At 35.9% G+C, this 24,206-nt stretch overlaps 1 protein-coding gene across 6 annotated transcripts in view; it reads left to right on the forward strand.

The window, feature by feature from the left end:
* aspg (asparaginase homolog (S. cerevisiae)) overlaps window positions 1-24,206 on the forward strand; it is a 49,522-nt gene that overhangs the window by 22,805 nt on the left and 2,511 nt on the right. For all 6 annotated transcript variants that reach the window (XR_016091589.1, XM_088925357.1, XM_088925361.1 and 3 more), the window contains 11 exons: window positions 243-326; window positions 2,006-2,132; window positions 5,254-5,366; window positions 8,187-8,372; window positions 9,617-9,730; window positions 11,058-11,177; window positions 12,933-13,028; window positions 15,209-15,372; window positions 20,584-20,670; window positions 23,104-23,203; window positions 23,765-23,830. Coding sequence is in view for 5 of the 6 variants with exons in the window: in XM_088925357.1 (XP_088781483.1) it covers window positions 243-326; window positions 2,006-2,132; window positions 5,254-5,366; window positions 8,187-8,372; window positions 9,617-9,730; window positions 11,058-11,177; window positions 12,933-13,028; window positions 15,209-15,372; window positions 20,584-20,670; window positions 23,104-23,203; window positions 23,765-23,830 (1,257 nt within the window). In the remaining variant the exon portion in view is untranslated. The remainder of the gene's footprint in view (window positions 1-242; window positions 327-2,005; window positions 2,133-5,253; window positions 5,367-8,186; window positions 8,373-9,616; window positions 9,731-11,057; window positions 11,178-12,932; window positions 13,029-15,208; window positions 15,373-20,583; window positions 20,671-23,103; window positions 23,204-23,764; window positions 23,831-24,206) is intronic.

Raw genomic sequence — 24,206 nt, forward strand, 5'->3', positions numbered from 1 at the left:
GACCAAGGTGATTGGTATTCATGCTGTATGGTTTAGATGGATGCTAAATGCCTGTATTCTGCTGAATACAGCTGAATTATTATAATTGTTAAAATTCATCCACTCCAGGAAGTGGGTCTTGGTTTTTGTTAAATACGGAAGGAGGAATTACAGGTGCTTAACTTCACCCACTACAGGAAAAGGTCATGGTTGTTGAGAAATACTCAAGTTCTTACATGCCCAGCTTGCTTTTAACGTTTCAGGTTCCTATCTACGAGATGAGGAATGATGGTCGTGACAACCTCTTGGGGGCGCTGTTGATTGCTGGACAGTTTGTGATTCCTGAGGTGAGAGATGATTCTGTACAGCAGAAAAAACTGTAAAGCCTCTGCATTTTGCTCCTGTTGGAATGCTGCGTGATGTTTCCATTCTGGCCATAACCTGTGACAGACACTGGTTCTCAACACACTGTTCAATATTGATAACTTTGATAGTTATAGAAATCCAGTTTTATCCTTATTATTAATACATTTTCAGCAAAGTAATGTTAAAGATATGCTATATATGATAAAATGCCAGCACAACTGATTAAACGTAGATCTTTTTCCAGTTTATTTGAGTCTTGTTAGCAAGTAATATACAATGTTAAAGAAACTCAAATTAATAACACACCGGCAAATGAGCTATTTAATTGCTTTGGGGTAATTCTAATGATGAACAATTTTTATAACTAGTCACACTTATTTAATAAGTGGAGAGTTTTTGTATTTACTCTTTAAGCTGTGGGGAAAAAAAGTAATGAAGTATGTAATAAGTATGAAGTATGTCAGAATTACTATTGTCAATATTTTGTGTTCCATGCATACCACTTGTGAGGCTTCCTGGGAGTTCAGCATATAAAATGCTTGTATTTCTGTTCCAATACAAACTTTTGAGTCTGACTATATCATTAGCCCCCTGCCATGTGGATTTGCCAGATAATGGTGCACACATGGCAGATTGCTGCTTGGGCATCTGTGGGCTTGAGTACCTTTGGCTTGTCATGGGAAAATCACATTTGCTGGGCATTCTATAAACTTGCTGTATTGGCAATGAGAGATGCCTAATTTCACCAGCTGGTAACTCCGGTGTAGGAGTGAAAACTGGTCAGTACCTCCAACAGCAAACTTTTTGAGAGCAAGTCCAAGAAATTATTTTCCCTCTAATGAAGGTTGCTGAGGTGAGCTGAATTAATTAGTGATGCTCTGTTGGGGGGGGGAATTGGTGATTTCACAATAGAAAAAAAAATTAATTAATCTCGGACTTGATCCAAACTGAAACCACATGTTTCCAACAGTATTCATTTATTTATTATCTGTTGCTTTTGAATTTCTTCTGTGAGTGTCTGATGAGGCCAGAGAGAGGATTGATGAGTGAGGTCTACTCTTCAAAACTGCTGGCCTGATACTTTGCCAATACTGATGCTTTAATAATTTCTTAGTGGCTATGTTTCCTGCCATTTCCAAAATGTCTGGCTTTCCTCTGAAAACCTGTATGTAACTTAGATGCTGAACTTCAAGCCACTTGCCAGCCTTCACTAAACACACTCTAAAGCATTAAATGTTTGCTGGGAAAATTAGGAAACAATATTGAACAATGTGTGAAAAGTACTTTTTCTTATTTTCTTTGTTTTGTATCTGTCACAATTAATCTCCTTTGTACATGAAATTTCATGGATATGAAGCAGTTTTCTCTGTAACTTTCTCTTATTTTAATTCAATGTCTTCTGCAGAACACCTAAACAAATTAATGCCTAAAAGAATTATAGGAACAAATTACAATGTGAACCTGTACTTCTTTGTTTCACATGTAACGTTGCAGAGAAAAATAAACGGTTATATTGAATTATCCACTATAATTATGTTATGAAATTAGACGTGCTAAATATTAATAACTTTTTTACACTTCTCCGTTACTTATGCAGTGACTTAAGTCACCTTGGAGTTTCATCATATTTACATTTTTTAACTTTCAACAAATCTTTCAGGTCTGTCTGTATTTTCATCACAAGCTCTACAGAGGGAACCGAGTGACAAAGGTGGATGCTGGGAGTTTCAACGCCTTTTCTTCACCTAACCTTGCGCCACTAGCCAATGCTGAAGTTGATATAAAAAGTAAATATTATTAATTAGGTTGTACAGTGACATGGCGCTTAGCGCTACTTCATCACAGTTTGGGTTCTGGGTTTGGTCCCAGACTGTGGCTTCATCTATGTAGAGTTTGCTTGTTCTCCCAGTGTTCATGTGGTTTTTCTCTAGGTGTTCTGGTTTCCTTCCAAAGACATGGGAACCTAGCCAGGTTACCTAGCTAGGTCAATTGTTTCTCTGAATTGGCTATGTTAATCTAGCAAGTAACAACAAGTGATATGTGATAAATTGATATTTAAAAACATATGAAGAAGAACCTATTCTTCTTGCTAGTTTAACTCTAACTAGTTTGCTAAATGAAGGTTTGTCTTATTATGATTTTTGGAAACTGTAATAATATTGAAAAGACAAAGTACAAAAATACTAAAGAACAGTTCCGTGTGTTTCATGAAGCCTAATTCTCTTTTGAAAAAGACGAGGTAGGAACAGAAACTTATCTTCCACTAAAGAAGAAAGTGTCACATGAATGGTCATCACAACACAAAACATCCTGGAATAAGAATTCTTTCCTGGCAGACTTAGAATACACAAAGAAATGTGAAAAATATAAACCTGCAGTACAGATCTCATGGAAACCAATATAATTCAATCTACTGTATCTCACGTAAACAACTGCTTAATTCAAATGGCTAAATAGAACCGAAGCTGATAACAGTGGAAACATCAGTGTGTGGCTTCAAAGGCTATAGCCACGTAGCTACTGTATGAAAGCAATGTGAATGTAAAGAGCACCTTCACTGTGGTGTGTTATTCCTTGTGCTGCCCTTCAGGTTTTGTACGTTTCCTCCTTCGCTCATTAGTAGCGCCTCTTCTTGTTTGGTCTCATACTTTCTTAGTTTCACCAACCACACCTCAGACAGGAATTCTTCCTTCAGATTCTTTTTAATGCCTCATTTATTTAATCGAAAGTAGAATCACGGTGTAAAAATGTGTGTATGTCCATTGCTGGTTTTGCAATAAACCATTTAATTTGAAAGCAAAACTGCAATTTTCGTAGGCTTTTGGTAAACCAAGGAAAGCTAGTCAACACAAAATGTGTCCTGTTCTGCTTACTGTGGTGCCTGTCTGGTGTGAGAATGGAGATGAGGATAGAAATGGTAATGGGACAGTTCTGTCCACTTTCTAATTCAGTGTTGAACATAGGGGATAAGAGTGACATTATCATTGAAGAATGAATGTGACCTTTGTTCGCAAACCCAGACATTCTGTGAAAAATTCTTCAGATTGTTCCTGATTCTGGGAAATTTGGTCTTGCTGACTCGTCCCATAATTTTTTCTAAGCTTTCTAAGATAAAAACGTAACATTGAGAATCATCCTTAAAGAAGCCTGACATTGGGAGAGCAGACCCAGTTAAATGAGACCATACCCATTTCAGCAGTATTGCAGAAGAAACCCATTTCGTGAAGTGGTAATGCACATCCTATCAAGTGCGTAAAAGAGTCAAAACAGAGAAATTAATGAGAATGTACTGTGAAGTAAAAATCCACCATAATGGCACTAAATGTATAAAGATATTTGACAGATGTAAATGCAGAATGTACGAGCTACTAGCTATACGTCTTCTGTAATTAAAAGAACATGACATCAGTATTCCAGGCATAAAATCTGTGATACATTCTTTGAAATTCTTGTGATTTAATGAACTTTTTAGAGCTGGGAGATCTAGGGAAGCTAGCATTTTGCTTTACCGAGACAGATGATTTATAAGCCCTAATGCCATAAATAAAACTGCGGATGTAAGGGAAGTAGGCAAGTTTTTCGCATTCCATTTGGAAAGCCAACTCATTGTTTTTGTCATACTGGGATGTTGAATAATGAAAACAAATTTAAATAGTATTTACATAAGTCATGTCAGTTTATAAAACAGTGCTGAACACATGCTTGTTCAGGTAAATTGCTCAATGATTTTCTGAGATCTTGCGAGTCTTGAGATTCACAGCAATTGCTATACACAGTGTTGAGCTCATTTAAGCTTTAGCACTGTATTAAAGGTTAAATACATTCAATCACACTTATCCATACCATTTTAAAAATTCAGTATCAGAAATTTTGCATAACCACATTTCTTAATAGAATTAAAAATAGAAAAAAGTTATCCTTTGAGATGCAACATATGAACCTAAGAGGTTACAAACAAGAGGAGACCATTTAACCTATTTAGCTCATTTAGTAGTTGTTAATTAATCTAAGGCTCTCACCCAGCCATTTCTTAAATGCACTTCCCTGTAGTTTCCACCAATGCCCTTTTTGTTTCACTGTTCATTGTGGAGATATCTGTTGGGTGGTCTTTATCGGTACCTTGTATAAATACTTGAATCAGGTCCTCTCGTAGTGTTCACAGCTTTAAAAAAAAAAGGTTCAGTTTCTTCAGCTTCTCAGTGTAGTACATTCTGTTCCCTTAAACCCCTGAATGCTATCTTTTTTCTTTTCAATTGATTCCAGAGTAGCGCTAGCTTTTCTATAACATGGTGACCAAAATTGTATGCAGTATTCTGAATGAGGCCCTATTAGTGTGTTGTATAACTTTAACATCCCTTGATTTCAATGCTACGCTTTATACTGTACAATATATCCTAGCATTTTCATTTTAGTTTCTTCTCCACATTTTCAAAAACATGTAAATAATGTGTCAATGTAAACATGTTCTCATAAGTACTCAAGAGATGAACAATTTCAAGAATAGATATCCATCATATTTTTGGTTGTGCAATGAACATTCAGGAAGCATACAGTATATTAACTTTGAATAATGTTTTTTCAGACAATGTTTTATTAGTGTTGATCAGAATGTCCTAACATTGCAACTGATGTATAAAAGGAAGGTTGCTTTGTGAACTCTGATCCCTTGTTGATAACTCAAATTTTCAAGTTTTCCTGAGGAGAGGTTGAAGCTCTGTAATATTGTCTGCACTCGACCCACATTTCATAGAGATATTTGAGTAGACTTTGTGTTTTCACTTGCTTCTTTGTGTTTCTGAAAGACCTGCCTTTTTAGTGATGTTTCCAGAAGTACATTCTGAAACAGATGCTGAGAAATAAAAATGGGATTACTAATAATGTTTGTCCTTTTTCCCCTATCCCGTTTAGTTAACTGGGACACAGTCTGGAGAGCCAACACCACAGCCAAGTTTTTTACTCAGACAAGCATGAACAGGAATGTGGGACTCCTGCGTCTCTTCCCTGGAATCACTGTAGAGACTGTAAGCATATGTCAATGACCCCCACTTGCTCAATATGGGAAAACAAAGATTTTAGCCACCCCAAAAGTAATCTTTACTTCATATGTTGTAGGGTTTATGTACTTGTTTATTTTTGTTCTATATAGAAATCATCTTGTATTTATGTAGCACCCTATATGTATAAAAAGGCGCAGTATCTCGTATTTTATACAGGCATTTAGTGGAAGTGATGTCATGTATCCAGTGGAAAATATTTACTTTTTATTATTTCTCACCTACCTTTGATTATTCCAACAGTGAAAGAGTCAACTTTGTTACTGGTGACCATTATTATGCTGCATTAGTGTTTTACCCAAAACCACAATCTTGTTCTTTTAAAAGAGGCAAATAAAAGGAGCTGCTGAGCAATAAGACAGGAGTAATGCAAATTTTAACATTTATGTAGCATTTGTACTGCAAAATGTTTGTGTACTTAGATTTCCAAGTGTATTGACAGTGACCAAGTACCTTTAGGCAAAACCTATTTATTTTTTTGTTTTTTTTGCTTGGTTAGAGATATTCCATGTTAGTTCACAGGGCAGGTTTTACGCTTGCTAGGAGCACTTATGCTGTGAAAAATGAGACAGAATTATGGAGCATGTCTAATTACCAACAAAAGCAAGGGAGTTGGCATTGAAATTTAAACACTTACTATGCGAGCCATTAAAAAGGGGGAGAATGCTTTAGTGCCAAAGCTGGAATTTGTGCTCCTTTAATATCCCTTTGCATGTTTTATGGCTTTTATAGTCTTATGATTAATTGCCTTAGACAATTTTATTTTTCCATTGTTTTCCTCCTACAGTATGTACATTTCCTTCGACTGTAATGTAATAGCCAGGCCTTTGTTCCAGGTAAACAACTTACTTAGTCAATGTGAAAGCCTTACTTCTCAAGTCCTTCTGGGATATTTAGGCATGGAATTTAACCAAACGTCCTAGGTTAACATCTGTGAGCAGTGGGTAATTTAGTCTCCCCTTCTTAATCCAGTTTCTACAGTTTCCCCACTGTCACTGCTATGTCTATGTTACCAGAACTCACACGGCAACCTCTATATCTTACTATTTACACTTCATGTTCTGGAATGAGATGTTCATAAGTTAAACTTATTTTCTATATGTCTTTTAGATTAGTCTTCCAAGAGTGAAAGTGAACTTCACACACCTTCATATACTGTATATATACATTTTGTATTGGTTAGATATGATCAGAATCTGTACTTCTCCACAGAAACCTCTGGAGTGTGGATCTCTTGCCTGGGATTGTTTAGTATAGCAGTGAGTCAGAACCACCCTTTGGGGAGTTTGGATTATAGGCTACCCTGTCTGCCAGGATTGATGGCGCTCTTTCTGTACCACCATCACAATGAATGTTACAATTTTAAACCATGGCAGGGGGGAGGTGGTGGTGACCATTTAATGCTAAGTTGATTTTAAGAGTAAATGTCTTTGTGCCAGCCAGCTGGTGATCTATGAAAGCGCCAGGGCACAATTTGCAGAAGACCTGACTGCCATATGAATATGTATCGTAAAAATTGCGTTTAATTTCCAGATGCAAGCTATCGCCCAAAACGGAATCGGATGCACATCTTAATTGTGCACATGAATGACTTTAATACTCTAGACACACGGAGTAGAAACAGATGGAAGAGCAGTGGGCAACAGATTATTTGTTTTATTAAAGCTCCAACTGTGTAATATTCCTCTGAGGGCCTATTGCTGGTACATGTTTGTTTGGAATGTGGGTATATCATCTTGCTGCCATAATGCGTGGGCACTGCGGAGGTTGTGCACCTATCTTATGGGGAATTCACAGCTTCCCCGATGTGAGGGTTTGGCATGGCATGCATCTGGGAATGCAATGTCATTTGAAACTTGTCTCATTTATGAGTGTACCCATCTATACCGGTTTGCTTACTAATAACAAAGATTATTGTGCCAACAGGATAACAGGTAAAATGTTTAGCTACAATGCTACACATCTTTAATAAAAATTCCAATTTTCTTTACTCTTTTGGGATGACGAGAATACTAGGATGTGCTATATGTTGCCTATGTTTTTTGGTTAAAGGGTTTTGGGGTTCAGGACTTTGAGTTGCAAAGGGTTCTTTAATAAAAAAGTCCTAAGTCTTCCTGGATGTGTACAAGTGTAGGACAAGGGTATTAAGAAGTTCTTAGTTTAAGATTCTTAAACTTTTTTTTTCTATTTGTTGGTGGTATTGTATAAATAGCATGTCAGATGCAAACAGGAAAAATGCCTTTGATGGTCATCTCAGTTGACACATATTTGGCAGTTCCGTGCAAAGTATGTGTCAGTGAGAATGTTCACATCTCTTCAGTCCTTCATGATCTGTTTGGATGCTTGAAACAAGCTGGATTCAATACCAAATGATTATTCCAAAATAATTCAAATTTAAATTCCTGATGGTGGAAAAAGTGGCTGGTTGCCTGATCTGTGAACAAGTCAAAGGGCAAAACAAATGAATCTGCTAAGTAAATCTGTGTGATAATATTTGCTTCAGCATCTGTCTTGTTCAGGACCCTGTAGGAGGTAAATTGGCTTCTGGAAAGTTAATATGAATTCAATGGGTCACAGAATAGTATGCAAACCATTTTCATTTTCTCATCACAATAAGAATGCGGTTCTTTACAAATCTTTCTTATTAAAATGCCAAAATCATTAAAATGATACAGAGCAAAAAAGCAATGTCACCACCTCAAAATTTGCAGCAATTTATATAATCACATTTTTTGATGGGTACATGTCAGCAACCTTGGTTAAATAAATCTTGTTTTGTCCCTTGAGGTGCGTGCCTTCTTGCAGCCCCCTATGGAAGGAATTGTCCTGGAGACATATGGCAGTGGAAATGCCCCTGACAATCGAGCCGATTTGCTAGAAGAATTCCGCAAGGCCACAGACAGGGGTGTCATCATGATCAACTGTACACAGTGCTTACGGGGTTCAGTCACAGAGTCCTATGCCACCGGCAAGGTATGCCAGTGCAATTTGATATGTTGTTAGAAGATTAAAATCTGCACTTTACAGTTTATGTAATATCTTTGCTTGCACACATATACAGTATCTACTGGGTAGAATTCAAAATGTTTTTTTAAGGAGGCATGTACACCTTAGCTATGTGAACCTTAGTATATGTATAAGCATTAAGTACCCATTTCCTGCATCAGTTACGTTGTACCCCTCCATCTGCCTGAGTTACTATTACCTTTAAATAAGATTTTTTTTCATTCTACCTAGTGGGAGGTTCAACCTTGTCCTTAAACTGTCAATTTCTCAGCCATTAAGGGCAAAGCCAAAACAGTATCTCCGATTGCTCACCCACCAAAGGCCTTATGGGGATTGTTTGAAGCCTCTGAAACTAAAATGGTCACATCGAGCTTCTTTATATGCAGACTAGTTTGTCTAGAGTAGGGACACTCAGCATGTCACCCCCAAGGCATCTTGGAGATCAACACACAGATCTTGTACTGGTGCAATTGTGCTGTAGGTACCTGGTGGCAAATACTGTATTGTGGGCTGTAATGTATTTGTGATAATGATCATGTATTTGACCATTATCTCTTATCTGCTTACATACTTATATTGATGTCTCCCACTTATGTCTTGACATCAAGAGTCAGATTTCCATTATTATTTGGGGGTAACAGAACACCTTCCTCTATCCCATACTGCATCATCTGTCCAGTAGGTACTTTACCAAGGGCCTCTAGCCAATGAATTGATCAATACACATATGGGTTACCTTAATAAAGGTGTGGTGGTAGTCAGGTTACTGAAAAGTACAGTTAAAATAATGTAGCGCTTGTGTTGTGCTTGTTATTCATATCTGCTTTTAAAGTAGTTCAAATTAGATAACCATCATGGTATCTAATGCCAGACTTGTTATTTTCCCTACATGTGACGTATAACAGTACATACACTAAGTGCTGTATATGTAGGCTTGAAATTAGATGTGCAGCACTCGTGAAAATGGCACATCTCCCAGATTGCACTATTTCACATTACCAGAAGATCATTTTTTTCTGAAATGGTAACATGATATCTAGACTTACCTATGAATTCAGTAAGGCATTCAAGAAAAAGAACACGACTAGTACCTTTGTAACAGTTGATTTTTTCAGAAGTTTTGCCGTTTTTGATTGGTTTCTCATCAGAACATAGTTTCATTTTCATGTCATTTTGTAATTGTTGTTTTAAATATGTAAACTTTGTTACAGGCACTGAGCAATGCAGGCTTGATAGCAGGTTGTGACATGACACCAGAAGCTGCCCTTGCGAAACTGTCATATGTACTGGCAAAACAGCATCTCAGCTTGGATGAGAAAAGAAAGGTACATTTTTTTAGATTAAATAAAATGCATCAGTGCACAAACCATCAGTACAGCAAGTACTGATACCATAGTAATCTGAAATATTTCACATTTGTAAAGTTCCCAGTTTCACATTAGTTAAGTTGTTATTGGTATAATATTACACCAATATTCTGTATTTTTATCATTAAAGCACTGGTGTAGAAATTTGCAATTCAGTCTTCTAGTTTCCTGACATTTAGCAGCTAAACATTTCTTATGATTTTTTAGGCTATAACTTTATAAATGTAAACACTTAAAACAGTTTTCACCTGCTCATGTACACCATTAACAGAAAGCCTATTGGTATGAATGTAAGAAACGTACTGAAATTCTCATTTGAAGGGGTAGCTTTTAATTTGCTTTTATATTTTCTGTAAAAACAGACTGTAGTGCAGATCTTTGCTACTTCTCAGCCTACGCATGTAGGTGTGTCCTTGTCTTTATAGGAGTTACACAACTGTTTTCAAAGCTTAGGCCAAATAATACTGCAGCTTTTGGGCATTGAATGGTTTATTTGGAATTTTGCAAAACAATACTGTTGCTCATTAATGCTTTTGTAAAATGGTCCTTTATTGATTGCAAGCTACAGATTCACAGTCCATCTATCCTTTATCAGAATGATGATAATTCCCAATAATTAGGAAAACCTGGAACCAATTTAGGAAGTGTAGGTCACAAGGTGGGTCGATACCCTGGACGAGAATCCAGTAAGATTTATAGTAGTAGATGAATTTTTTTTATATTTGCCTGCTATTTTATATTCCTGCACACTCACTGTATTGGCTAAAATGTATTCAAACATATCCTCCTTAAACCCAACCAACAACCCTACTTTGGCGGTCATAGATCTGCTGTGCTTGAAATCCTTTGGACTCTGTGGTTCAAACATTTAAATTAGCTTCTAGTTGGAGACCAAACACTTTATTCAGATTTAATTTTTAATGATATTATAAATATTAATAACTGTGATCAAGGCAATACAAATCAGATTTTTCCTAAGTTTTTGAAAATCTATACTATGCATCCCAGCCTTTGTCTCTGATATGATGTTCAACAAATTTCCTGTAACAACTGATGCTAGATTCTTATGACCACAATTCTCTGCTTTATCTCTGATAAGGTGATCACGTTTTCACCCAGAAACTAAATCTGCGTTAATGATCAGTTTTCATGATAAAATCTATATGTGGCTATACGCTATATTTTCCTGTCTTATATACAGTGTGCTTTGACAGTAGTTATCCTGTAATATTGCTCAGTATTCATGCTTCTGGACGAGCGTAAGGCTATTCACACTGTTTCTCAGATGCTGAGTGAAAACCTAAGGGGGGAGATGATTGCATCGCTTCAGGGAGCCAAGTTGTCACTGAGAGACAGCAGGTTCATCCAGGTCGTTGCAAAGTCACTGAGCATCAGCTGCAAAGAGGTGAGAAGCACGATTTTCATGAGTGTCTGGTTCTTTTCCTTTTTTAAGGTATTTTAAGAACATGGGACGTTACGACTGAGAGAAGGCCATTTGGTCCATTTATCTCGTTTCATTGCTCGTAGCTAAGATGAGTTTTAGACATCTGCATAGACATTTGTGAGAGCATATCAGGATTTAGTAAATGCAGTGATGTGAACTCACATTAAACACATATTTAAGTTAAATTTAAAGTTAAATTTAGAAATAAGTATGGATGAATTATAATACAGTTAATTTCTCCAGCTTGTCTTAGAAGATACTAATTAAAAAACAAAAAAATTGTGTTTTCTGAAGACCAACACACCCAAACATGTAGTATTCAGTATATAGTATAGTCTAGTAGGAAGCAGTCCCATATATTTTACTGCTTAGTAACTAGTTGTGACTTATTTTTACTGCATATTTTGAATAAACTGCATGTACAGTATGGCACAAGGACAGCAAACCAAAAGCACAGAAGAAAATGGGGGTCTCTAATAAAGTTTTTGTAATATTATGTCTTCTTTTATTTATTTTGTTTTTGTTACTACTATAGCTTAATTGGCAAACAATATAGAACTCAAGCAATCCAGCACCTTCTTGCCAGGTGGATATCTGATAAAGATATCCAGCATTCTATGGTACCTGTATTAAAGAAAAACAAAAACCAAAGGGCATTTTCTCCTTTTGTTGTGATATTTTGGGTTTGTGTATTATACACGCTTATAGAATTTATGGTCACCATAAGGTGCAATGAAAGAATTCACAGAAATAAGCATCTTCTTTAAAAGTCTGATTTCAAAGAAGTGCTCCACTTCTCTCTGTCTTTAGATCCGCCCACATACGCCTGCTGCTGTATATCATATTTTACCAAATACTACCACTTGAAGAGGCCCTTTCACCAGGGAACCTAAATTTAAATGACAGGACAAGTTAGCAGGTGACTGCAGAGAGATAATCTGAGTCAGGAAAGTGCTTAGTGAATGCAGCTGGAATATTACTATTTCAGAAACATATCTTAATGCTGAATTTGCATTGTCATTGGGATCTGGATGAAAATGAAGGTCCTGTCTCAAATTTTCACTTCACACATTTATTTCCTCTCTAGTAATGCTACAGTGATTTTTAGAGCCAAGGCAAACTTTTCTATAGCATATAATTGACATGGTAACAGAACCTGAAAAGGTAGGGCCCAACTGTTTTTTTTCCCTTCCAATTAATCTTTATTTCTGCAACAGGTAAAGAGTGTTGTGAGCTGTTGAGGGTACATGAACATGAAAAACATTTAATTGTAATTGTGACCAGGCCACCTAACCGGAAGACAATTCTTCATGTTTTATATGTATTGCTGCAGAATAATAATGCTATACCTTCTTTTAATAACCTGGGAAGTATGCATGTATTATAACTTCCGTCTCATAACATTTCCAAAATGTGATGGCTGTTTTTTCCCCCAATTACAACTTGTGAACAATATCCGTTTTCTTCCAGCATCAAATTAATTTATTCTGATACTGGTACTTCTTTGTCAAAAGAGAACTCCAAACGCTCCCTTTGTCATGTGGCCAGTATTAACATTCAGACCTGTTCGCCTGTCTTTTCAATATTTCTGTTTCTGTACAGTATGTAGATTTCCCCCTGTGATTAACTGATATTGATGACTTTATTAAAGATCACAATGGTATCATTGAGTCTGGAGGTCATAGGTCTGTCATCTTAACTGCTCCTCTGCTTCAGGAGCTGGAGGCCATCCGTGATGCCCTGACGCCTTCATTGGCTTGTGCTGCTGCTCAAACTGGGGACATAAATGCTTTGGAAGCCATTCGGGAAATGGTAAGCTACCTGCTGCCATTATGTTATACTAGTATTAACTGCAGAAGGTACATGACGAGAATGTTCACAAAGTGTGTAACTTTCACATTTGTTGCATTTCTGCTCCACATCTGAAAAAGGCTAATAACATTCTCGCTATATTTCACATATTTTACCAAAGCAGAATCTTGACTTATGAAATTTTTATGAGGTGCATTGTGACTATAACCCAGATGGCCGGCACATCATTATATTGGTTACTATAAAACCGTACAGTTAAAGAATCACAGCATTCTGCGTGATAAAGAACAGTGAATTCACAGGGTAATTTCATAAGCTTTTGGTTGGGAATAAAAATCCAAAATCTAAAATCTAAAACTGTATACCTTTATACTCAAGGCTAACGAGGTGTTGTCTAACAGAAATTGATTAAATACAGGATGAAGTCCGCTAAAAGCTTGTATATTTTTAATACATTGTAATGTGGTCAAGAGTGTGCATCCATCCTGTTTGTTTTGTTTCTAGGCCTTGAAGACCTGAAATATGTCCATGGAATAATGGAATTACCTCAATGCTTGATAGCAGAGGAAATTGTTTAAATTAATGATTACATGAATTTTAATTACAATATGGCCATGTACTGGAAAGCACTTGTAATTAATGTGATAGCAGAAAAGAAAATGGAGGATGGTGATAAAACGGAAATGGGAGCATATGGAAATTGTAATAAATCTATATGTGGTGATTAAGGTAGTATGATGCAGAGTGCAGTGAAGTGAGGTAGAGGGAAAATTCAAAAAACATTTTTACACTGCAATACATTCAGTCCGAATTTTCACTGTTTGTTAAGGGACAAAAATTTGAAAATTACAGTTGAAATAGTCACAGAAGAGAAACAAAACACACAGGAAATCAAACCAGATAGTGCACACCTTTGTTTACAAGGGCTCTGAGTACAGAGCGGACTTGTTAGACCTCTTTCCTAAGGCCACTCACTGAAAACATCACTCTGGGAGAACGACAGTCACGAGCCTGAGGAGGAAGAATGCACACTTTGTGATTCAGTGTATCTCTCCTGGGTTTCTCTAGTGCTGCTCCCTGTCATTACAGTGTAGCAGGTTCATCCTGATAAACCAGTTTGAAGCACAGCTCACCCAGGAGATGACAAGAGAGATTCCTTGTTCATGTTTTGACATGGGTGCACTTTGTATGTGGAGTACAAGTCTTTTTTTAGGTCAGAGACTGGCTATGATGATAAAGTCATCTTTGGTTCCTTGAATGAGGGAAGGTGAACTCTTCACACCTTCCGAAGGAGAGAGTCACATAATAATTGGGAGATTTGCTAATGGCAACAAATGCAAACTTTTATTCTCACGTAACTGACTTTCAGTCTGGTGGTGTAGATAGGAGTAAATCTCACAAGGTTTCCAAAAATATTTAGACAGAATGTTCAAGATATTCTCTCTTGCTAAAACAACAATGCTTCCTAGATATTATCTATGATTTATGGCTGGGTGGCCTACAATTATTAGACAAAGAAATAGTGCACTGCTATAAACATGCCCAGCACATGCTGTATTTGGTGGAGTGGGATAAATCTGAAATTGTTAATATTCTGTCTATAACTCTACCAAGAAAAAATATAAACACTTTAAGCAAAAAAAAGCAAACCTTCAATAAATGACATCTACTGTAGCAGTGAGTAAAATTTGTTTCTGCGATTTAATATACCCAACTTGCCATTTGTGTTATCTAATCATGTACTAATGAGAAATGCTTCTTCTGATTCAATCAAGTATGACTTCCCTTTAACCTAATTTTTCTGAACATGATTTTTTAATTTAACAGGTTTATTTTAATCATTAAGTCTCATCTGTTCTTTGGAAAGGGGAAATGTATTTTGGGGGACAGAGAAAATGCACAGAATACACTGTAATTTCTTTTGAAAAGACCTGAGGGTAGCTTTTATAGGTTTTTGTAGAATAATAAATATTTTAATACATTTTCCATAATATAAGACGATTGTTTAACACATCAATATTAGAACAACGATTGATATTAGAGTGAAAAAACACTCTAAAAAAACGTTTTTTGCTTGTATCCTTGTTATCTGTATGTTCTCAGAGTTAGAATTATCCTTCGTCACTTTGTTGCGTGTGGTCTGTGTAATGGTAAAATACTGCAGCTGTACTTTCTTTTAGGGAAGCGACCTGAATAGCAAAGACTATGATGGTAGGACTCCACTTCATGTTGCGGCCTGTGAGGGTCATCTGAAAGTGGTACAGTATCTGCTGAGCCATGGAGCCACTGTTTACGCCAAGGATCGCTATGGCGACACACCTCTGAAGAATGCAACCAGGTTCAGGTACTGTCACAGATTTTTTTATTTAGCAATTTAACTTCATTTAACCTTAAGTAGTTTAACACATAAGGCGGTTAGGAGCAAAGACAATGACTATTTCAAATAGCATCAAGTTAACAACTTCAAATCAGTTAAATAATAAATAATAAAATATTAGATCAGATGTAAAATACCTTTCTGTAGTACAGGTTATAAATAAAATGTGATGTTTTCAAAATACTTTATTGGTTCGTGCATAATATTGCACTTAGAAGACCCACTAATTGTAATAAATGCAAAATGACCTTCCTACATCCATGGAATATACAGAGATTAGTGAATGTACAGACTAGATTAATTGAGATGATCAATTGCATTGAAGCACAAATGTTAAAATTCACATTCAAAAATGAAACCAATACTGCAGTGAACATTGATGTATTGCTCAACAAGGGTTGAAAACTTAACTTTGATTTTGCATTTTGGTAATTTCAGTTTGTAGAGTGAATATCGCCCACTAATTTGTAACCAGAAACTAAGGCTTTATTTTGCAACTTCTCTCATCTTTTTTTTTCCTTAATTCAGGGATTATTCAATCCCCCAAAGTAGCATCTTGACTTAAGTTTACAATACAGATAATTTAGATGATTAAATTCTAGGAACACAAGCTTAAATTGGTCATTTTGCTATGGGCAAAAGGGACAAGTCCTGAATTTTAATTTTCTCTTAGAATTCCACAGTGAGCTTTGTTGGTCCCACTCCAGTGGAAACATTAACTACAAATAGGGGCCAGATGAAACTAAGCTGCTGTGAGCTCATTAAAAATGTTAGGGGTAAACTATTTTTGCCCAAAGTACTGCTTTACAATTTGGAAAAATGTCCATGTAGGGATTTAGACTCTCATTCTGGGTTTATCATGGGGGAAAACTAATGGAGTTCAGAGGCCATTTAATTAATTATACTTAATTAGGCTAATTGTTAGAAATCAATTTCTGTCATTTTGTTAAAATTAATTTGACTGTAGCAATGCCTGCCTACAAATATATTGGGAGAGTATAACAGAGCTCTTTAATTTGTGATGTTACTGTTAATTTCACCTAGAGTGGCAGCAGTGTGTTTTCAAGATAAAAAACGAGTACTAGTGCTTTCCTCATGATGAATGTCATCCTTTCATAAGACAAATTTCATAGGGCACATGGAAATTAGTTAAAGCCGGTATGTCTTTTACAGCCTGACCCCTGAACACAGTATAACCATAACTTTGGCACACAGTAAATTGCACCTATGATTATTTTCTTGATTACAGAAGAAGCAGTAAGCCTTATGAAAGACGGTCAACTACATTTTTTCAGACTTTTCAATATTAAGCATATAAAAAGATCCTTTTCTTAAGTGATGATGGCTGGTCAGCCTACTGCTAAACTAAACAGCTTTTATGTAACATTTTTGAGATGTGTTGTCTGGCGATGTGCCAAGCTTTTTGTTTCTCAGGGTAAGCACAATGTCATGCTGGCTTCTGATAGCTTTTCTTGTTTATCTTTTGTTGCTTATTGTCAGCTATGGTTCAAATGCTTAAATGTAAGCTCTTTGTGCATCCTGATTTCCCATGTACCTATGGACAAAGGTAGAATAGGTCTTTGTACGTACTAAAATAAATTTTAAATGCAGCACTGGTTTCATGTCACTGTGTAAAGTGTATTGTGAATTCTTCCACTTTTTAGGTCAAATAAAATTTAATGTTGTATGTCTCTTTATACCAATGCTATCACTTTGAATTACACATTCAGTATCTAAAACTATGGCAAGCAATTTCCACAATTTTCTTTTCGTCCTGATCATGAAGCATTTGTACGGCTCTGTCTTATTTATCACAGGCAAATTGTGTTGTGCAAAGCCATGCTAAGTTATGCACTTTTATGGAGGGAAATTTGTGACTCTCATCTGATGGGTTTTAATGTAGAGGTTTTCGTACAAGGAATATACCACCAGTCTTTCTTGATTTAGGATTGTCAGTGATTGCTGTGTTGTGTATTTAAATGTTCTCCTTCCCTGTTGAAAGTACGTCATGTTCCAAGACAAGCTCAATCTGGCTTAAAAGCAGCTCCAGCTTAGTTACAAGTGCAGGTTGATCTCTCTGAAAAGTGAAAAAAGCAAAGTTTTGCCTGTAGATCTGCCTTCTTAGTCTCACCAGGACAGGAAGTTTACATTTCTCCAAATTTAGCCTCGTTGACCTTGTATACATGGGTTGTTACTTTTGATATTAATGATTTAATATCAGTACTGACAGGTGATGACTGAGAGACGTCTCTCAAAGAAACCGTCTCTGTGGCTCAAAGAGTCAGGTTGAATGTGACTCTTCTATTGTTCTGAATTTGCCTGATGTAATTGCTAACTCTGTCTTGAAAGACAACAACAAGAGTTATTACCAATGAGAAGGAACTGTGATTCTCAGTTAATCTTCTGCAACATGTGCTAACATGCCAGATGCATCGCCTACTACCAAACGACAAACTGAAATCCGGAAGGTAAAATGTTAAAGGTGGAGAAAAGTTTTCATTCCATATTTGTCATTTAGTGCTTCTCTCTTGTTGCAAATGAGCATCAATAAGTGCATGTTAATTGCAATTAATTTAATGTATATGCTGTTACTAAGTGTCCGCTGAATCACTTTAATGGTGATGTAAAATAAATATGCAACCATAAAGATAGTAGTTTTATGTCCTCAAGACCTGCTTATGAAAGCTGAAAGACCATGTCTTGCATTGAGCTTCTGCTTTTCATGGCCCTTTTGATGCATATGAAGTAAAACAAACGACACTTTGATGCTTCTTTGTAAGCTATGGAGTAACATTCATGCCTTTGGATATCTGTACATTTAGTTGTAATGAGTGGCATCTTTCAGAGAAAACTGGCAAACACATGGAAGAAGAAAGATGAAACAACTGAAATACTGTCATCATGAAATTATTAATCATCCCAAGATTCAAGATTCAGTATGTGGAAAGACTCATTAGGGAGATAAGTTCCTATAGACTTATTTTTCTTTTGTATACCACACCCATGAGTGTGAAGGTTTTAGGAATTATTCCTTTCTCCACTGATTTCCTCCTGCAGTTTCTGCAGCTCGTACATTATGTTAAAACAAGGTTTTCGTCCATCTTATGCTGCTGCCAGCAGAGCTAGGTAAATGTACAGACACTGTTTTGAAACCAGACTTACCTGCTTATTGGTAGTGAGTTCCTTTCTGCAGCAAGCCTTGAAGTGGGGTGTACAATTCCAAGCTAAGGCAAAACAAATCATGTGGTTTTTTCTTCCAGTAAGTGAAGCTGCTCATAAAAATGTCTTTAATCAACAAATGAAATAGGTCCTGGGCACAAATTGTTTGATATCAAATTTGTTTGATAAAACACAGAAAGTATTGTCTTTACTATTATTTCACTGTTCTTTGCTGTGGTTTACTGTTCTTTATCATGTGTTCACTGCGCTGAAAGATCAGAGAAGCTCATCCCTATTTTTGGTTATTGAAATAAAGCCTGTGGTGATTCTTTCCTAGGTTATTTATGCTTTTACAAAAATATTTTACACTAGGTTTTACTTCATAAGGCTTATGATTGCATTGTATGAATATAGTTGTTCTTTTATTTTCAATGCTCTTCTGGAAACCACAAACTTTCTGTGAGGATCAGTCTTGACTTGTCCCTGCTTGCCTTAGGAACTGTTCAACACTTTCTACTTAATAAAGCACTTTCTGCTTAATGTCCCTTATGAATGCAATGCTAAGAACTGTTTTGAGTTCATGACTCATGACATTTGCTTTAAGTATACACTGTTCTGTTAGCTAAGACACTATTATGCGATTCCTTTCCATGAAGCTATTTTAAATTTCTTCTTATGGCACAAATCCCAATCCACCAATATGATAATCCAAGGTGAAGACCTATGTTATCTTAAATACATTGCTCCTCTGTAAATAGTGTGAGCCTACTAAAAAAGGCACTGTAATCACTCAAGGTTTTAGTGTTTTGCTTATCTTAACATAAAATAAAATGCATAACAATCACTTATCATTGCAATGAGTATTCTTTGCCTTCGTTCATACTTTAAAAAAATATCTTAAAAGAAAACTGTGTTAAATTAAGATATTCAGCTTGAGGTTAACATCTCATAATCAGGATTCATATACATTCAACCTCGTGGTATTTATTATTAGAAATGACACTCTTGCTACAATGCTTTTTTTATATGTAAGGACTATACAAATTGACTTGAAAGACCTGCCTATTTAAGGACTTTTGTGTTATTGAATCTTCTTGTTGAGGAAGATGAAAACACTTTTCTGACTGGCTGTACCGAAAGACTGTATATGCCAGAAGTAAACTACAACTTTACTAAAGGAGGTCTGGAATGTATAACATTTCTGTATAGAAACTGGTAGTTTATCTGAAAAGATTGCTTTTTCAAATTTATTTTTTTGATTATCTTTTCTTGATTTGAATTTAATGTTTATTAAAATGTGGTAAAGGTTATGCCTTCACCATTATCTTGAACTTTGCATTCTTATTATTTGTTAAACATATTTCAAAACATGTGACAAAAGCTTTTTCTTTTTATGTAATTATTACTGTTTATTATTATGTAAATGTTCAAAAAATAAAATCAGTGCTCAGGACTCATTATTCTCATTAAGTTTCTGAATGTAAGAAAAATCCATCCTGTGTCCAAGTCATGTGACAGACATTTTTCCCTTTGGAAATAATAAAGCATTGCAGTGTGAGTAGATAAGGGATGCCAGGGAAGATTTATCCACAAAAAATCAAATCTACTTTTATTTATCTATGGCAAAACATGTAGGAGCACAGAGCATGTAATTTGAACACTAACTAAAGCAGGAAAAACTTTTTTCATTTTAAAATGCACCACTGTGGAGGTGGTAGGGACATTGCAAAGGTATTTTTCTTCAGTTTTTTTTGTTGATATCCTGCACAAAAGCTTTCAAATTATTCAGATTAGATATTCTGCATGACCTGCTGTCTGACATGGCAGAAAACTGAAATATAGAGTTGTAAAGAAAATGGTTGCCAGTCCTTAAATTTCACAATAAGTGATCATAGCATATAGTTAATACAGCTAAATGACTAAAAGCTCAGGTGAAATAACTAAATGCGTGTCTATGAGGTTTTTAAGGACCAGAGTTGTATTGTGATGGTTCGAGTTGTCCTTCCTGTTTCTTGGTAGACAGAGGGAGGTCATCAGACTGCTCAGACAGACGGGGGCCCACTTATCCCGAGAAGAACTAGAAGACATGGGATCAGAATTGTGTAGGTAAGTGGGGAAATAAGCCTCTTGCATTTACCTCTTTACCTTATTGCTGCCACCTTCTCTTAAGTGAAGGAACCTGAAAGCAGATAAGAGTACGGTGGCCTGGCCTTGTCATAATCTTTCTTCTCGTCTGTCCAGTCATTTGAAGTTGTTCATGTACTGACTCAAGGAGAACAAGCCAACAATAAGGAGAGGCATCTATTGGCCTCAGGAAAAGGAGACTGTGGTATGCTCTGGTAAAAGCAACTTCTATCAATTTTCAGTCCCCAAAATGTGGGAATACTAATAACACCTGGGAAGTTCCAAACCAGAATTCACAAATCTCAGTTAATCTCACTGCTACATTTGTTCTTTCAGCATAGCAGGTGTATACCTCATCTTGTAGCTGTACCATTTCCTCACTTTCTTGCTAATAAATAAAATAATTAAGACTACTGCTTTATAGCCTCCGTTTTGATTTTCAGGCAGTTTGACTTCAAAATGTTATCATTCCTAGATCAATGCTCTTGTAGGAGCCTTGACAACCTGAATAAAAAGTAATCATTAGCCATACCTCTCATGTTTCAGTTGCTGATGTTTCGAATGCTTTTTTACAGTTTATGTGAGGAAAATAAAAATCTCCCATTATAAATATTTCTTTGTTTTTTACACGCACATTAAATATTTAAATTTAGAATGCTGCATTATAATTTGTATCTAATTGTGTGTTCCTGCAGTACCCTCCTATTACTTAACCATTTGAATATTTTTTTAAATGCCTGATGCATGTAACATAGAATTTATGACCTCTGATTCTTGGGCTTCTTTTCAGTATACAGTGGCACAACTCCATCTCTTCCGTCTTTCACATCTCTCTCGGAATGCTTTGTAACCACAAAAACTATATACTTCAGTCTCTGCTATGTTTCTGTGGTTCCAATTAAATTTTATTACTGTTTATTGCATTTTTCCCCTAATACTCCTTACATTTAAGTTTAAGCAATTAATTATCTGGTTCTTTCATATTTTCTTTTCCCTTGGAATTCCATTTTGACTCTACTGCTCGCATATTTCTTTTGCAGATTTTCTTTAGAATGTCCTTATTTCTATTTTAGTTTAGATGTTCTTTTAAATTTCTCTGTAAATATTTGCCTCTAGATCTTTGGCACTCAGAAAGCTGAACTCATCTTTAGTACATGACATTCTCAAGCACATATTATATTTAAAGTTCATCTTTACAGGGTGTAGACAAGATCCATGAGTAAACCAAAGACTTGGATTTTCTCTTCAGTTTGTTTCTTTGCATTCATTTTTTATGGAAAGTGTACGATTTATGCCAGCATGAACAGCAGTAACTAGATCTTCAGTAATCTTTTAAGGACTAACCTTAAAAGGGGGTTTTGAGAAGAGATAAGCAAAAAGGAAGATAGACAAGTAGGACAGACGTGACAGACCCTAATTCTGTGGTTTGTGTAAAACAGGAAAGGTCTGTGCGGGTGACCAACCAGACAATGAAGATTTCTCTGTTGGTGTAATTCTGTTTCAGCCAAGCAAAAGGCCAGACCTGAACCATACCAACCCCTCCTCCCAACCCCCACCTTGTGTGTAGAGTCTAGTTCAACCTGTTTTGTAAACCATGGAATGCAGTCATACCGCATAGTTAAGAGACCACATGGACACATTAATCTGTTCATGTACAATGCATTCACCAAAAAAGGCAGTTGTACTTCAACTATACCTATAAAATTTAGAGTGTAAAGTTAATGTGCTGAATTATATTTATGGGCCTATGTTGATCACTTATAACAAGGTCACCAAGTACAGTATATTGTATACATATAGTATATAAATCCTAATATTTGCTTCATCTGTATCTCTTTATTCAAGCCAAGTATGTGAAGTGGCTTTTCAAGCCATGCTGCATTGCAAGTCTTGATCTTATATGAAGTAGTATCCAACACTAAAAAAAAAAAAGAATTTTTCTGTGGCATACCTCCCAACCATGCGGCAAGGGCCAGTGTAGACAGATTTGTTAAGATTGGGTTTTTATGTGTCATGTCTTTCTCAAATTCTAATTGAAAACAGAATTTTTCAGAAGGCGCTACAATATTCAGTCTCTTAATATCTTTTTGATCCTTCTTATATCTTGTAATAAAATATGTCTCACAGTTGACTGTTTCCAAAAATGCTAACTGTAAAAACGATTCCTTTTTTTCATTCATGAGTGCTTTAGCAATATTTTCTCTGTTTAAAAGAAATGAAGCAAGTGAAGGAGCTGCAGGTCTTGGATCCTATTAAAATGAAATGTAGTATTGCCTTATGAAATACAATTTTTGCTTATGCTGTAGTCAGATCTACAATGAGAAGGTTGAATCTGTTTGAAGTTATGTTGTATGTGCATGTTGTTCAAAAGTACAGCAGAACAGTAAATGAAATAAGCAATTGTGTTTGTATCAGCCTGGCAGCTAGTGGAGACCTAGATGGGCTAAATATTTGGAGTCTTGCTGGAGCTAGCATGGATTTGACAGGCTATGATGGACAAACCCCACTGGAAGTGGTACGTTTCTTTTTTTTCCTGTTTTAATTGTAATTTTTGTGTGTAATCTACCTTACTATATTTATAGACTCTTAAAATCAGAGAATTCCCATTGCACAAAAAAACACTTACTAAATGTGTTTATGTGATTAATAGATTTTTAAACTTCTGAAATAGTCAGTGGTCTTTAAACTGGTCCTATGATTCCAAAACTCCCATCTACCAGTAGCTATACTCTTGCCAAATATTTAATGTTACACCTTACTTTGTGAAACACAATTGAACATTTTTAATCAATTTTATTTTATTCATTACAAGTAAAACATAAAATGAAGCACGCAAATTAATTATTTTAAAAAATATGTAAGAGACTTAATTGGGCTTGAACTGCAAAAATAAAAGCTGTTAAAAAACTCAGTTGTTCATTGAGGTCTTTTCTAGCTTTTTTAATGCTTACGATTGTCAAATAAGCTTTATCCCTTACTCACTTAAATGTCTGGAATGTTTTGAGAATTTTTTGAATCTGTGATGTTGCAGTCAGGTTCAGTGTTCTGTCTGCTGTTCTGCCTTTCTTCTCTCCAGGCTCTAGCAACTGGAAACAAGGAAGTGATTGAATTCTTGACGCAGGCACACCTGCTCAAGCCCCAAGTAAGAACATGCATCTGGGAAGCTGGTGGGGTTTAGAGTTACTTCTATAGCGCTCAACCCTTGGACAGTGATATCGACCTCTCTAATTATTAAAAAGGGAACTGAAACAAAGCTTGAAAGCTTGAACTATTTGAAAATCCAAAGATCTTGTGTTGCTCCAGTGTAGCAATGTTGTAATCCTCTGATACATTGATAGATTTCCTAAGTAGAAATGGTTTTATTGCCACACAAGCTTCAAAGCCTTAAGATTCAGCCTCTAAGACACCTTAGGTTTTATCATGTACATAAAATTCAGTTATTTTAAATTGTACGATATTTAATCAAATGTATTAACAGCTAATTTGGAATTTCCTTTAAATTTTATAGTTTGACATAA

The sequence above is a fragment of the Atractosteus spatula genome, chromosome 9 (assembly GCF_055471065.1).
Source record: "Atractosteus spatula isolate fAtrSpa1 chromosome 9, fAtrSpa1.hap1, whole genome shotgun sequence".
In the NCBI taxonomy this organism is placed as follows: Eukaryota; Metazoa; Chordata; class Actinopteri; order Semionotiformes; family Lepisosteidae; genus Atractosteus; species Atractosteus spatula.